Source organism: Emydura macquarii, unplaced genomic scaffold (assembly GCF_026122565.2).
Source record: "Emydura macquarii macquarii isolate MOO-44397 ecotype Brisbane River unplaced genomic scaffold, CSIRO-AGI_Emac_v2 contig_3113, whole genome shotgun sequence".
Taxonomy (NCBI): Eukaryota; Metazoa; Chordata; order Testudines; family Chelidae; genus Emydura; species Emydura macquarii.
Window position 1 is genome coordinate 1,983,891 of NW_027133250.1, and position 13,306 is coordinate 1,997,196.

The 13,306-nt window shown below is 46.7% G+C and overlaps 1 protein-coding gene across 3 annotated transcripts in view; it reads right to left on the reverse strand.

The window, feature by feature from the left end:
- The window catches only part of SCMH1 (Scm polycomb group protein homolog 1), a 116,246-nt gene that overhangs the window by 78,571 nt on the left and 24,369 nt on the right, over positions 1-13,306 (reverse strand). For 2 of the 3 annotated variants that reach the window (XM_067530708.1, XM_067530706.1), the window contains exons 2-3: positions 5,244-5,328; positions 2,278-2,346 (exon numbers count right to left, since the gene is read on the reverse strand). In XM_067530708.1, the coding sequence (XP_067386809.1) occupies positions 2,278-2,346; positions 5,244-5,268 (94 nt within the window). In that variant the 5' untranslated portion in view covers positions 5,269-5,328. The remainder of the gene's footprint in view (positions 1-2,277; positions 2,347-5,243; positions 5,329-13,306) is intronic. The other variant, XM_067530707.1, reaches the window with a different exon arrangement.

Sequence of the window (13,306 nt, forward strand, 5' to 3'; positions counted from 1 at the left end):
ACCAGCAGGACCGTATCAATTAAAGCCACAATTCTGTCACTCTTCCTCACTTCAGGCAGTGCCTTGCTCCATGAGTAACTTCAATGAACGTATTACTCAGAGTGAGTAAAAGTGGCAGTATTGGGGCCTAGCCCCTTTAAAAACTATTTACTAGAGAAAAAATACTCCACATGCACAAGGGGTCAAGCCATGGGACAAATTTATGAAAAATTTAACTCTCAATTCCCTGACTTGCATCACTTTAAATTCACAACCATATGTTGTAGTTAATGCAATTATTTTGCCTGGGATTTGAATGAAGCTGGAGTTTTCCTTTAGGTGTTTAACTGAAATCTGGTTTGGGCTCCATTAGCATTTCAATCCTTGAGGGGTTATCAATCCTATTGAACATGATGCATGTGCATTTCATGTCGCATCTCTGCAAGAAGCATTTGCCCTACCCAGATCAAGGTAAGTCTGTGGCCCATATGTGAGCCTGCTAAATAGTATCAGGGCAGCATATGAAAGCAGGACAGTCTGATAAGATTCAGTATGGAAAAATGACAGAATGCCAATGTCTTCTCTGCTGACAATTCCAATCTCATTAGTGGCTTTCAAAAATGCAAGAATTCACCCTCCCAAACATCCAGGCTCTCACTCTGATGACAGCAGAATTCCTGCAGATCCTACTTTACTATACTTTCCAAGGGTTCTCGCTAACTCAAAGCTGTTAATCTAGGTTTCACATTCACCACAAATACCAGTGGAAGTCATAGTGCACTCCACTTTTTTGCCCTGCCACACACACAATAAGAATTCACGTAGGATTCATAGGTTTAGAACAGTAAAGGAGAAACATCCATGTGCTGCCATGCCACGCCCTTGTCTTAAGAGGCGCCTTGGTCCAGTTTTAACTCTTCCAGGAGCTATTTTCATATCATGTTTAGGACCCTTGTCTTGTAGAACACAGCTGAACCTATACTGTCACAGCAAAGTAAACAGGCCTTGTGTGGAGTTCCATTTGTTATACTGAAGGGATTCCTAGTGTTACACAAGTACTTTTCAGTACATAGACAATTAACTGACGTAATGCTGAGCACAATGCATCTCTTCAGCAATTCCTCACCCTGTCGGAGAGCTTGGAGACTTTTAGCATGGGGTGTAGAATGATAAAAGACAGCAAGCCATGCCACGCTGCCAATTTCAGAGAAAGGCACCATTTCAAATCAATCCTGTCCCTGAACAAAATATATCCCTTGCTGTACTCTGGAACAATGCAGCACCTAGCAAAAAGGAGATCATGATGGACCCCTGCGCACCACTAGGATTATCCAAGCCATGATGGCACCCTGTGATGGTGAATAATGCTGATGACACCAGATATAGAAGCCCTAGGCATAGTCCTGAGACACAGAAGAGAGTCACCAAGATGCTTCCTAGGACATACCTCAGGGCCCAATGACAACACAGAGACCCAACACTTCCCTACAACATACAACAGAGAAGTCATGCAGACCAATGAGTTGGTTTAGTCAAGTGGCTCTAAGAAACATAAGAAAGCCCTGCGCAAAGGCAGGAAGTGCCCCATGTTAGGAACTGTTCACTCTGGGAATGCTTTGTTAATTTCTTTTGGCTCAGTGGATGCGTTTAGTGGGGAATACGGAAATAAAACCTAATAAAATCAGGTATGTAAAAAGGGGGACCTTGTCATAAATTACACTACCCCAAGCAGTCAGAACGTGCCCAGACAGCTCTTCTGAAAGACAGGAGGAACTGTCAGTTTTATAAACTTAAATCTCCAGACGCCCTGCACAGCACCACAACCTGCCCTGCCAATGAACTGGATAGTCCATGGTCTCTAAGGGAGGAAAGGAGTGATTAACTCTCATGCTGCTAACTCCAGAGCTTGCGCTCAGCTAATAGGAGACTGCCAGCTGTGCTGACTCAGAAGGAGCTCCAGTCTACTGGGGAGGATGCCAACATCCTGCCGCTGGAAAAGTGGGAATGTGCAATATTCAATGTTCTGTTACAGTCACAACCACACCCACAGGACTGGGCCTGGATTAACCGTTTCACATGAACGTGAAAGAAGCAGTTCACCTAGAAGTAAGGAAGCTCTTTAGTGCCAGGGAACACGTACCCTCGTGCACACAGACATTTCTACATATTATTGCTATGGGCAAGGCCCCTTAAATGCAGTGTGCATCAGTTTTCCAGCATGTACAATTAGTTTGGGTCCTCAGCAATTCAGTGACCTCAAGCAGAGGAACGAGAGGGGGATGAGAAGCACCTTCTTACCTTGGTACTGGGAAGGAGACTCTGATGGGCGGCCATACTTGTGCTTTCTACCATCTTTCCACTCTATGACTAAGACAAGAAACAAAGCATTCACGTGAGTGAGGAAGCCCACCTGATTCAGTTCTACTCATGGGCATGGAGTGGTCAAGCAGCCGCACACTGGACACTGACTTTGTTTCTCCGGATTCACAGACACTTTGTATCTCGCAGGGAAGAAATGATCCCAGGACAAGAGGAAAGCTCCCACTGCTTGACTCACTCTCTCCCCATCAACGTCCACTGCAGAATCCACCAAGATCCCATCTCAAGTTACAATCTTCACCACCCCACTGACTTCAAGAGAAGGAAAATTCGGCCTCTGGTGTCTACTGGGTCTCACTCTCTACCAATTCTTGCCTGCTAACATTCATCCTTAATGACAAGCCAAGAGGCAAGGAAAGTCCCTTTCATCTTCTACTTCGTAACATTTTAAACTAGGCTAAAGACTGGTGGGCTTCAGGAACAGAATCTGAGAGGACTGGAAATGAAGGTGAGGAGCTGCCAACTCCTGTGCTGTGGGTGTAGGAGGGGGAAGCCTGGATCTGATCCTCATTTCCAGATAAAGGTTAGTGCAGTTATTCTCTCCCCCCCCCGCCCCATCCAACTAAGCCCTCTTCTGGTGATTCAGGGGTCTTGGACATCAATGGGTTTCCTCCAAAGTCCTGAACGATGCTGGCCTCCTCACACACAAAATACCGTACATCTGAGCTCCAGTATGGGCTGCTCACTGCCCAGGTCACCAGAGCCTGGAACACTGAGTACGGCTTAACTCCTGCAGAGAGCAAAAGCCAGCTCTATAGCATCCCACGGCTGCCCAAGGAATGGTGCCGACAGGCTCTACAGCAGGGGTCTCAAACTGGGGGTCGTGACCCCTCAGGGGAGTGTGAGGTTATTATGGGGGGTCATGAGCTATCAGCTCCCGTGCATGCCAGTAAGGATGATATGGCATGGAGGGGGGTCATCACTTTTGGGGGGGGGGGGGGGGGGAGGTGCCACAGCCTGAAATATTTTCAAAGGGGGTGCCAGCAAAAACAGTTTGAGAACCCCTGCTCTTCCGGGTGTCACATCAAATCCTCTTTGCCCATAAAGATCGTGGCCACAGAGGCTGTGAAGTGGCATAGAATGGAGGGATTCTCAAGACCCTTCCCAAAGTCTGATAAGCAAAGAAACAGGCAACCCCCCACAGATGGAAGCCCAACAGAACACGCCCTCTCATGCGATACTTCTGATCAAAGGCTCATTACTTTTGGCAGCTTTTTATTGAGTTCTCTGCAGGATAAGTCACATTTCTGCAGCTAATTTTTCTAATGCAAAATCCTTCATTAAGCAGCACACAAAAATCAACAAAAGGGGAAGGAAATTCCAGGAACACAGGAGTTTCTCTGTGCAAATTATTTTAGCTAAAAAAGTTCAATGAATTATAGAAAGCCAGGTAAATAGGACAGGAAGCTGTCTGTGTGCAGCACAGGCATTGAGTCTGGAACACATGACAGCGCATTCACGACACAGAGGTCACAACAGTAACACTGGCTAGAAGCCTCCTGCTCCACGAGGCAAAAGAAGGCAAAGATGACGAGCTGTGTGAGAGGCTGGATTCAGCCAGCTAGGTCTGAGGACACACTGCTGACTAATCAACCTGCCTCTTTTATTACCAGGCCCTCCAGCTACCTCCCAGCATGTGCTCCCTGTTCCCTGTCTTCCTTCATTTACTTTTACTTCACTAAAGGACAAGTGGGGCTGGAAAGAGGATAATGCTCCTGTAGGATGAACCATTGGAGAAGCAAAGCAAACATTAAAAAAATAAAGGGAAGGGGGAAAAGAAATCAAGCATGGAAATCTCCTGCAATAAATGTTGTGTGTATGTGGCAGATGTGAACAAAGAACCGCAGAGGTTGCTTCACTCTTTGCTGTTCTCCCCTCCCCCATCGTCTGTAGCAAACATGATGAGATCACTCCAGTGAAATGCACATGTATGGAACAACAGTAAAGGAAATCAATATTGCTTTAAAGAACAAAGCCATGAACTGCTAAGATGCAAAGAGCCCGCTTGAGTTTATCCTTTTGTTTAGACAAGCAGCACATAGGTAGCTTGCTCGTAACTGCACAGAGTGCTCACGGTGCCTGCAGGTGCAATTGCCTTGTAACGGGATGAAAGATTCAGGCAACTAGAGGTAAGTGCCTGTGATGTATTTGATCTCCACAAGGTAGGCTGGCCTTCAGTTTCATGCCTCATTAGAGGGGGAGGCTTCTGCCAGAAAGCACCAGCTCGGATCTTGCTGAGAGCACTAGCAGATGGTGCATGGAGCAGGCTCCACGGCAGAATATCACTGTCTGACATGATGCCCCAGATGTTCATAGGGGTGCCATGAGAATAGCAAAAGCTCTCTTCTAATAGCCTTGCCACCCAAGCCAGCCTACGTGCTTCCTTAAAAAGGTCTGCAACAGTTATTATTTGTGCACAAGATGGTGAAGGGACTGTGCAGCAAAGGGAACTGAAATCTTCCCAATGAAGCAGGTACAGTGCAGATAGCTGCAGCATGAGCTCCCCATGCTACTCCCCCAAAGATCTCTGCCCTAACCTCGAGGCACTTCAGAGTCCCTGGGATGGAGATATCTCCACAGCAGTTCAGCTCTGCATCTCTCCTGAGCAGACTGCACTGGCATGGGAATAGACTACATGACAACAGGGATTTTTCTTTAACTTCTACCCATCGGGATGGTGATTGGGTAACATGGATTCCTGTTCAACGGGGTCCAAGTGCGACCTACTCCACTGCTTTGGCTTCAAACTTTGACCCGGACTGGGACACGAGTCCCAGTGGTTCTCCTCCACCTTCATCCCACTCCCCTAATGATCTGCAGTTGATTCATTAGTTTATACCCAACTAATAAAAGGGCCTTCGCCTAGACCAAGCATTACCACTTACCTTTCTGAGGGCCTGGCTTCCGCATTATACCGCCTGCTGCCGTCCTTACACTGGAACTAGCTTGGCTTTAGCTACCTGAAGATGTCTAGGACAAAAGAAATAAACATGATAAAATTCCAAGTTCTGCATCATACAAGTGTCTGCAAGATTAAATACATATGCAATAGGGGAAAAAAAGTGTCCTTTCATCCCAAGCTGTTTAGAAAATCTCCTATTGCTAACATGGACAACCCATGCCAAACCCTCTGAAACCAAAAGGGTCTTTCTCCAATAAGGGAGCAACTTTAAATTTAAAGCAGCAGCAGCACAAATTAGCAAGAGCAGCATATGCCAATCTCTGTGCTCTCCGCACAGCAGGTCCCAGGTGGGGGTTGTTCTTGCTGTCTAACAAAGAGAGAGAGATAGACCTGAAATTTATTAAAGAAACACACTGAAATGTAATATTAACCCTGGTGAGGAGAGTAACACAATCTCCAGCATGGCACTTGCCATTTGAATTGCACATGGCAATTCTGTGCAATTAGTAAGAGGAATTGGACATGGATGCAGGAAATATTTTTCCTGGTAATGTTCCAATGCAAGTCCAAGTTGCTGCTGGCTAGGAAGTCCATTTCCAACAAGTCACGGGATTTGTATTTTTGTCATAGAAAGCATTATTGATCATCGAAGCCAGCTGGAGATTTACTCCAGACATTTAAGTCAAAGGTCATGCTTCCCTTCTTAGCCAGGTCACAGGCCAGAAGGCCAGTTTCACTTGTACCAAGTGATATATAGCATACTGACTAAACCCTGATTGAAAATACCTAAAATAATTGGATACGCCTTAAACAAGCCCACAGTGACAGAATCAGGAAAGGTAGCAAAAGCATGTATTGACTCTAATCTAAATGAAAGATGCAAGTATGTCAATATAAATCCCTCTTGTTTAACAGTGTGGGCAATTCCAAAATTGGAATAACTCTGCAAAAGGAAGCCAGATCTCTCAGCCACATCACAAAATGCAATGCTAGATTTCTGTTTAGAGACACTGTCAGGTCTAACTTGGCTTCAGGATTTTGATTTTGATTTTGTAGAACAGACTTCTACTAAATCTAGGAAAAGATTTTTATTCTAATGAATTATTTTTTTAAATAAAACTTCCCCCTGCAGTGTTTGCAACCTTAAACAATCTCCAAAATCAACGTGAATAACAGCAAAAGAAAGACTAACTGTTTTGGTAACTAAGTTGAAAGAACAGCGAAAAAATTAATTTTACATTATCTGCATATAGTGAAATGAAATGGCAACATTTATTTTCATTTCAATAATTTAAGGTGAATTATGAGGAAGTTTATTTAAAAATATGATTTTTAATCTGGGAGCATAACTTCAATGTCTCCTCCCTAAAATGTTCTTTAATAATTTCATTTGGTTGAAAGGTGCCATGCAAACACCCCAGGACTGCATCCTCTAGCTACAGATGAGAAGAAGGATGATCTTGCTTTTAAGGCATTGTACTGGGGCTCAGAACACCTGGGTTCAGTTCCCTAAGACTCCCTGCGTAACCCTGTGCAAATCAGTGAGGGTGGGGTTTTCAGAAGCATAAATCCTTCTGATTTCTAAAGGGTGTGTGGGCCTAAATCACTTAGGTGGTTTCGAAAACCCACCCTGAATCTCTAGGCACCTTAGTTCCTCATATACAAAGTGCGGATAATGACACTGCCCTCTCATCAGAAATGTGTAAGGATCAATTCATTAATGAGTGTGATGCATTCAGACACTAAGGTGACAAGGACCATCCAGTTAAGTAGAGAATAAGTGCAGCACAGGCAACCTATACAGCATGGATCTCAACCCTGTGCTGAAGGGATAGATTACCTCCAAGTCTCCACAGTCTGTCCCCTCGTCAACTTCTCCACAGAGACGGCCACCATGAAACATAGTAATAAATATTTTGCTAAAAAAGAGGGAGTGCCCCTTCCTTAAAAGAAGGGCAGCTGGATAACATGCATAGGGGACATCTCTCTGCTAAGAGCTAGACTCAGACAACCAATTCATTTGCAATATTAAAATGACATAAGCAAGCTGTCCAGATGAGAAGAACTCGCTACCAGGAGCGTAGGTAGCAGAGTCTGCGACTTATTGTGAGAACAGCCAGGTAATTTGCATACAGGGTACAACAAGGAAGGCTCTCATACAGCATGTAAACATCATGATAGAAAGCTGGGGAGAAACCTATCTCTATTGATGGTCCATGTTATTACCAAGGATCCTCGTTTTCCATGATAAAAAAAATTAAAAATTCTCTGACTAAAAAAACATAAAATGTGCGTTTTTCCACGATTTAAATGAAACACTGAACTTCAGTTTCCCTAGCCTCAGTACACGTAGGTATCAGCTGAACACAATGTTTTATTGATATACAGTAGAACCCTGTTTATCCAAGACTCCATTATCCGCCTCTCCGTATTAACTAACCGAACTACCTACTGCCAGGGGCTGACAGCAACAGGACTCGGGTGATCAGCCCGTGGCAGCTGGTGATTTGGTTACTACATGGAGCCGGATAATGGAGGCTCAGCTAAACAGGGCTCTGCTGTGTAAGTTTTTATTTTTTCACAAAATGTAAAACCGAAAGATTCTCTGTAAAAATGCAAATTCTGTGTTTTTTTGTAGAAAATGGATTTCTAGGATCCCTGGTTATTACCAACAACACAGGGAAATGTAGAAGCAAGATTCTGTAAACTAAATACAGATTATTCAGAAGTCTGAAATCCAAAGTCACTGTGACAGCTTTCCCTGAACTTCTCACAGTTCCACATGCCAGGCCAGCCACACATGGGAAATAAAGATTTTTCATTTCTGAGGCAGAGGGAAAGCCAGTACAGAAGAGAGAATCTCCATCTTTACCCACAACTAGAGTGCAAGACTCTCCATGTAGAAGAAATCAACAACCAGCCCCTTCCTCTGCAAGAAACCAGCCTAGCAGAAGGAAGGTATAGAAGGATCTGCCTTCCACAGCTAACTGATGAGATATTTAATGTGGTCAAATGTTCAAATACCAGTGATGAGCACCACAGACCTGGCTATCAGCTAAACCAGAACCAGAGGTCTAACAATGAAAACGAACAAGGCTTGGCCAATCCACTTGTCTGGCCATGAAGAAGGTTTTCCCAGGTGAGTACTATCAACTTAGCAGAGTTTAAGGCTTTGTTTTAAAAGGCTCCACAGCCAGCAAGCCCGAATCTTTGAATATTAACCTGATCCTGAATACATAATAAGTAATGTACAACATAGCATGTTAACATTTCATTGCAACTTTGCCTTAAAAAAAAATAAAAATTAAACTTTCAGCCATTACAGTTGCAAAAATAACCTTTTATAAATGAATAAAATGTAAACCAATACAGTGCAGTCTTTCTAGGTCTGCGCACACAGTCTCCTTGCCCCTGCTACTGCTCAGAGCATTCCCAAGCTGCAGCAGAGTGAAAACTGACCAGTGGAGTTGGATTTCATTGCTGCTTTTCAGAACCCTATGAGCAGCAGGGAAACTGAAAACAACCCAAAAAATCGAGTCAGTTTCACCACAGAAGCAAAGCTTAGAGCTATTCACTGGAGAGAACTCAGACTGGGGGAGGATTAGCATAACAGAACCATAGCTACACTACAGCCACTGAGGGAACAGGGGGAATAGGAGAGAGAATGTTCCTTTTCCCTTGAAATTGCAAGAGGGGATTCAAATTTATTACACACCTACTAATTGAGCCCAATTTTTAGAAGGGAGCCCCTCAGAAGGGTCTAGGGACAGCACCTCGGTAGGAATTTTAGTACCCTAGTCCTTCTCAAACGGGTATGAGTTTGGCTTTGTGTTCACAAAAAACACCTGAAAAACCTGGAATGCCAGCACCAGCACTTTCTCTGGAAAATCCTCAACATGAAGTGGAAGGATCGCAATACTAACATTCGTGACCTCACAGAGGCCAACATCTTCAGTGTTAATGCCCTGATTACTCAGAACCAGCTGAGGTGGAGTAGGCACTGCATGCGCATGTCTGATGCACGTCTACCAAAACAATTGCTGTACGCCCAACTCACCAAAGGAAAAAGGAAACGGTGAAGCCAAAAGAAACATTTCAAAGACATCCTCAAGAAAAATATCAAGAGATATGGCATTGATATTACACACTGGGAGACAGTAGCCTAAAACAGCACTGATTGGCAAAGACTTGTCAGAAAAAGAATGGGATGGAAGGTGGGTATTGGAATTCAAATAGGGACCATACATCTCGAAGTAGCCTCCAATTACAATAAGTAACCTCCTCTTCTTCTTCAAGTGATGGTGCCTATATGAATTGCAGTCATGGGTGAGTAACAAGCAATGCTCAGCAGGGAGGTGGGTGTGAGGACAGAAGAAATCACAGTCTGTAGGACAGCGTGGCTGACTGCCGTATCTGCCACTGCGGCTGGGGCGATGGCATAGTGAGCAGTAAAGGTGTGGACAGAGGACCACACGGCCACCTTACAAATGTTCTGCCGTGGTACATCTGCGAGGAAGGTCAATGTGGCGGCATGCACCTGAGTGGAATGAACCATGACTCCCAGGTTGGAGGAACTTGAGAGAGGACGTAGCCTTCCTCAATGCAATGGGAAATCCATTTAGAGAGGCTTTGTGAGGAGAGGGTGACCCCAGCAGCACTCTGCGATGGCGAGAAAGAGTCTGGGCAAGGCACAAAAGGTGCAGATGAGTTGGAGATAAAAGGCCAGCACCCAGAAGACATCGAGAGAGTGCAACATTCGTGCCCTGAGGGAGGTGTGTGGTTTGGGGTAGAAGATGAGAATGTGGATGCATTGGTTGAGATGGAACAGAGAGGCCACAGTGGGGAGAAATTTGGAGTGCAGGCGCAGGGAGACTTTGTCTTTGTGGAAGACAGTAAAGGGCGGGTCGGCCATCATGGCCACCAACTTGCTAACCTGTCTCGCCAAAGTGATGGCAACAAGAACATCACCTTCATAGAGAGGTAGGAGAGAAAGCAGGTCACGAGGGGTTTGAAGGGTGGCTTATTGAGGGCAGAGAGGATGAGTTTCAGGTCCCAAGAGGGCAAAGGTTTCCACACCGATGGGAACGCATTGCGTAGATCATGAAGGAGGAGGGTGGTGGTCAGGTGAGTGAAGACGGAGAAATTGTCCACAGGGGTAGGAAGGCACTGAGCACCGCCAGGTGGATGCAGACAGAGGAATGGGTGAGGCCTGACAGTGGGTGAGGTGGAGAAGGTAGTCCAGGGGGATGAGAATGGAGATAGAGCCCAGAGGGTAGCGGTGGCAGTGTACCCAGGCAGTGAAGCATCGCCATTTTGTTTGATAGCAGGTTCTGGTAGATGGCCATCTGCTGTGCATGAGGATGTTGTGCAGAGGCGTGACGCACAACTTGTCTACATGCGAGCCCCATCTAAATACCAAGCTGTAAGGGGGAGTGGGCCTGGGTTGGGGTGCCACAGGCGGCCTTGTGTCTGTGTGAGGAGATACGGGAGGATGGGAAGGCAGATCGGGGTGCAAGTGAAGAGGTGGAAGAGATCAGTGAACCAATATTGGTGAGACCAGAAGGGGGCTATCAGATGACTGTCACTCAATCCCACTGCACCTTGGAGCGGAGCTCAGTGGTCCAGAGTAGGAGATGGGCATTGCCCAGGAATCCTGGCCTAAGGGATTCTCTGGAGCAGAATAGGGGAAATTTGTGTTTCAAGGAAGACACGAAGAGGTCCCAGCGCAGTGTGCCACACTGGTGAAAGATCAAGCGAAGCATGGGGTCATGAAGCTCCCTCTTGTGATTCGTGTAGAAGGACCTGCAGAGCATGTCTGCCAGAGAATTGCTGGTGCCCAGGAGATGCACAGCATGGAGGGTGACCCCATGCCTGGGGCACCTGTTCCAGAGATGAATGGCCTTCACGCAGAAGGAGGGGGACTGGGTGCTGCTCTGCTTTTTGATATACACAACTGCTGTCATGTTGTCGGACAGCAGTTGAACGTGCCAGGATCTGATGATGGGCAGGAACATCTGACAAGCAAAGTGGAGGGCTCGCAATTCCAGTATGTTGATGTGTATCCATGCCTCTCCTGGTGTCCAGAGGCCCTGGGCCATATGACCCTCCAAATGAGTACCCCATCCAGCGAGAAAGGCACCCATGGTGAGAGTAGTGTGGGGAATGGGAAGTGTGAACAGGGTGCTGCCTAAGACTTTGGACAGGTTGGGCCACCAAGTGACGGGGAGGGTGGGGGGCAGCAGGACTGGTTTGCCCAAGTGGTCCGACTGTGGCTTGTAGAACAACCAGAGCCACAGCTGGAGGTTGCACATATGTAGGCGGGCACGGGGCAGTATGGAGGTGCAAGCCGCCATGTGGTCAAGGAGGGAAAGGCACCAGAGGGTATGCATACGTAGGTTGAGGTGTAGCTGTGCGATGAGAGAGGTAAGGGCAGCAAAACGTTCTGTTAGGAGAAAGCCTCAGCCCGTGAGAAAGTCCAGAAGCACCCCAATGAAGGTGAGCATACAGGTAGGGACAAGAACTGATTTGTCCTCATTAATACAGATGCCTAGTCCAGTAAGGAGATCGCAAAGGGTCTAAATAGTGAAGAGGAGGTGGTTGCGCAATGATGCAACAAGGTGCCAGTCGTCCAGGTAAGGAAACATGGAGTGGCTGAGACAACACAGGGGGGTTGCGATGATGGTGAAGACCTTTGTGAACATATAAGGAGCAGTGGCGATATCAAAGGAGAGGACATGGAACTGATAATGAGTGTGTGCCATCGTGAAATGAAAGAACTTCCGATGAGTGGGTGGATATTCAATGTGGAAGTAGGCATCCTTCATATCAAGAGCCATGAACCAGGTCCTATGGAGGAGGGGCTAATGAGAGGGAGTGTGACCATCCGGAACTGGAATTTGTGTATGAATTTGTTCAGTGACTGGAGGTCCAGAATGGGGCAGTGTCCCCTCCCCTCTTTTTCGGGACAAGGAAAAAAGGGAAATAGAACCCACAACCACAGTAACGGTGAGGGAAACATTCAATGGCGCTTTTCTGGAGGAGTGTATCTGCTTCTTCTCGGAGTAGATCATGGGGGGAAGGATCCTCACAGCCAGCATGGGGTAGGCGACAAGGAGAGAACAAGAGGAACTCTATCAAGTACCCCTGGTGAATGATGTCTAGCACCCATCAACTGGTGGCAATCTTGCCCAATACCGGGCGACCAGGGCAAAATGGCCCCCAAAGATGATCTGGAGCATCATGGAACATGCAGTCTTCACGGGTCTCGAGGAAAGAGTCAAAACTGCTGTTTGGATGGATGGTGTGGGAGAGCCAAGGCAGCAGAAGTGGTAGTGGTGGAATAACGGGGTTGTCGGGTGCACAGACAATGGCAAGCTTGCTCCTGTGGGCATTGAAACTAGGACGGGTAGGTGGTGTGGGGATGGGGATGGAAAGATTGTCTCTGTTGCCTCTGGGATGGAGCCGGGGTGTAAATACTGATCAACCACAGAGTGGCATGGGAATCCCTGACAGAGTGGAGAGATTCATCTATCTTGTCGCTAGAGTTTTTGCTGGTCAAAGGGGAGGTCCTCAAAAGTGGTCTGGACCTCCTTACAGAAGCTGGAGGATTGGAGCCAGGAATCCTGGCATTGCACAACACTGGTCACTAGAGAGCGGGACGTGGCATCAGCAGTGTCGACTGCATCTTGAAGCATCGCCCTCATCCAACAGCGTCTGGAAATCCTGCTGTTTCTCTGCTGGGAGGAAGGCCTGGAACTCCGCCAGCTTCAAGTGAGAGAGGAAATCTTATTATGCCAAAATGGCCTAGTAATTGGTAATATGGAACTGGAGGCCCATGGAGGAATAATCTTTGCACCCCAGAAAGTCCAGTTTCTTCTCTGCCTGGTCCAGGGGGGGTGGGTGTGGCCTTGAAGCGTTGCTGTCAGGTGCTTTCAGTCGCTGCATGGCTCACAAGTGAGTTGGGTGGCGAATAGGTAAACAGGAAGTCCGTACCCCTAGATGGAATGAAGTGGTGGCACTCAGTGCACTTTGGGGTAGGGAGCACAG